Below are 2,889 nucleotides of genomic sequence, written 5' to 3'. Positions count from 1 at the left end.
ACACAGCGTCTCCCTGACATGGCTGCATCAACACTACTGCTGTTTCTGAAACCACGCCTTCTTTCTTTGCGTGCACGTTTGGGCGGCATTATGCTAATATTTCCACATAGTGATGTAGATATGTGGGGGCGTGTTAGAACGAGGCGTTTTAGGTAGGTGTGGCTGACTCTTAACTTTAATAAAGAATATCTCTTTGGATTTGAGACTTTAGTCTTTGCAACTTTACAGATCTTCTTTATGCACCAAGAGCTTGTAACACTCCAAAGAGAAAGGAAAACTTGAAATTGCATCATATGACCCCTTTAAAACCTTTAAACTCGACTGATCAACTTTGTCTGCTAAAATTCTTTTGGAGAAATAAAAATGCATTCAAATGAGTTGTTGATGCACCAAGAACCACTATATTTTATTGGACTACAGTTTTGAATGCAAATAGACAGCGTTTTTACTCACTGATGTATTTTTTTTTTTTAATCTTTAATGTTTTATATAGTTTTTCTTAATTGTACGACTTCACTTTGTTATTTCCATTAACATAATTAAAATAAATAATTAATTGTTGCAGCAAGAGTTTAGAGGTATACACTGCAAAAAACAAACTTATTTTTGTCTTATTTTTCAGTAAAATAACTGAACAATCATAAATTATGACACATTTACTCGAAGCAAAATGACTTAAGATATTAAGTCTTATTTTCTGAAAAATTAATCAAAATTCAGTCCTTTTATGCTTAAAAATATTATTTGTGAATGGAAAAATAAAACTCTTTTTCCCTTTGAATTGAGTTAATTTTTCTGACCCCATTTCTTAAAAAATATTACATATCATTAAAATGATAATATTATACTGTAAATATATTATTATATATTTTGATCAATTATCTATTAGTAGTAGCATTAGTAGCATATTCAATTGATTATTTTAATAATCTATTGTTAATACATTTTAAAACTATAAAATGTATTAATATATTATATTTCCTAATTTATTAATATTATTAAAAGTGTATAGTATAGTAATATTATAAAAACTGTATAGTTTTTTTCTTATTTTAAGTACAAACTCGCTTAATTTTGAATTTTTTTAGAAAACTTTTTGAAAACTTAATTACTTTAGTAATTTTGCTTCTCAAGTAAATGTATTTTGATGTATGAACGTTTAGATATTTGTACTGTAAAACGAAAAAATTTCTAAGTGTTTACAGTGAATTTACAAGTTAATTGTTTACTACAATTTTCAGGAGCTCTAGTGTATAGTTGCACTCAACATGAACTGAAAGCAACAAAACGGTTGGATTTACAGGCTTTTTAAAGACTCTTTCTATCATTCAAGGCACATCTGATCTCTATTCAGTGGCTAAACTGAAATTGTATCTTTAGAAGTTGAAAGTCCAGCTGCATTTAATGCGATCTCTGCTTGAGTGATCTGTGTCATACTCTGTCAGTCAGCCGGTTATCCTGCTGCTGCTGCTGGCTGATGCAACTCTACCACACGCTTACACTTGTAATCCTGTCTGAGGCTCCGCCCACTCTGTGTGAGTGTGAGTGTGAGTGTGAGTGTGAGTGTGAGTGTGAGTGTGAGTGTGAGTGTGAGTGTGAGTGTGAGTGTGAGTGTGAGTGTGAGTGTGAGTGTGAGAAACCATACATCAATGGAAAGCTTATTTATTCAGCTTTCAGATGATGTATAAATCTCAAGTTTGAAAAATTGACACTTAAGACTGGTTTTGTGCTCCAGGGTCACAGATAAAATTGCATTTATTGTTAAGAAAATAAGAAAAAGTGAAGAAAAAAAACTATAAATATATTTGCAGATCCGTTCTTCAGTCATCACGCTGTGTTTCGCTGGAAAAGATTTCAGCTGGATCCGACCCTTCCTCATCGCCGCTGCTATACTGGCCTTCAACAACCTCCTGGTGATCTTCGTCCCCACCATCAGAGACATCTTCGGCTTCATCGGTCAGTAGTTTCTCCACACTGTGCTTCTAAGTAGATGTGGCCCCTTTCCCTCTTGAGAGGAGAAGAAAGTTGAACACACACATATGAACTCCTCCTCTTCCTCCTGTAGGTTCGTCTGCAGCCACCATGCTCATCTTCATCCTACCGGCGGCATTTTACCTGCGGCTGGTCAAGAGCTTACCGTTCAGATCACCGCAGAAAATATCTGTGAGTATAGACCATATATTATATTATATTACTTTTGCTACTTTATACTTTTGACCTAACTCATTTATCATATTGATTTGAGTATAATTATGATGTACCACATTCATTAATACAAAAATACAAAGAGAGAGAATATAAATTTGATTCTTTATTATCAACACATGAAGTGCATTAAACATCAGGGTTTCCTAAACTGCGGGGAAATTCAAGGGGGTTCGTGAATTGATCAAAGTAATTAAATCATAAAAATGTCAACTGAAAAAAATTAATATTAATAATTAATAATAATAATAATGAAAATATTAGCTTAAAATCTCAGGGTAAATATTAAAATGATGTGTAACTAATATGTAATTATGTAGTCCATTTAAAAAAGTAACTGTAATCTGATTAAAAGCATTTTAAAATGTTATATATTCTAATAACTTACAAGTATTTCATTTTTGTAATTTGATTATGTAATCCATATTACATTTTATATATATATATATATATATGTATATATATAGTATATAAGTAATAAACTAGTAAAACTTTATAGTAAATAAACAAGTAATTAACATGTTTTTACTTTATAGTAAAAAAAATATATATATATATTGTATAATGTGATTATTATATTAGATTTTATTTTAATGTTTTATTTTATGTAATGCTCTATTTTATTTTATATTTTATTATATTATATGATATTATTATATTATATAGAGTTTTCTATTATATCTA

The 2,889-nt window shown here is 30.2% G+C and overlaps 1 protein-coding gene across 2 annotated transcripts in view; it reads left to right on the top strand.

Annotated features, from left to right (window-relative positions):
* Window positions 1–2,889, top strand: part of slc38a4 (solute carrier family 38 member 4) — a 29,257-nt gene that overhangs the window by 24,555 nt on the left and 1,813 nt on the right. For both annotated transcript variants that reach the window (XM_016511010.1, XM_016511012.1), the window contains exons 14-15: window positions 1,812–1,956; window positions 2,066–2,163. In XM_016511010.1, the coding sequence (XP_016366496.1) occupies window positions 1,812–1,956; window positions 2,066–2,163 (243 nt within the window). The remainder of the gene's footprint in view (window positions 1–1,811; window positions 1,957–2,065; window positions 2,164–2,889) is intronic.

The sequence above is a fragment of the Sinocyclocheilus rhinocerous genome, unplaced genomic scaffold (genome assembly GCF_001515625.1).
Source record: "Sinocyclocheilus rhinocerous isolate Xijiao unplaced genomic scaffold, SAMN03320098_v1.1 scaffold2160, whole genome shotgun sequence".
Taxonomy (NCBI): domain Eukaryota; kingdom Metazoa; phylum Chordata; class Actinopteri; order Cypriniformes; family Cyprinidae; genus Sinocyclocheilus; species Sinocyclocheilus rhinocerous.
The sequence above is the reverse complement of the archived record's forward strand: the minus strand, read 5'-3'. Positions and strand labels throughout refer to the sequence as shown.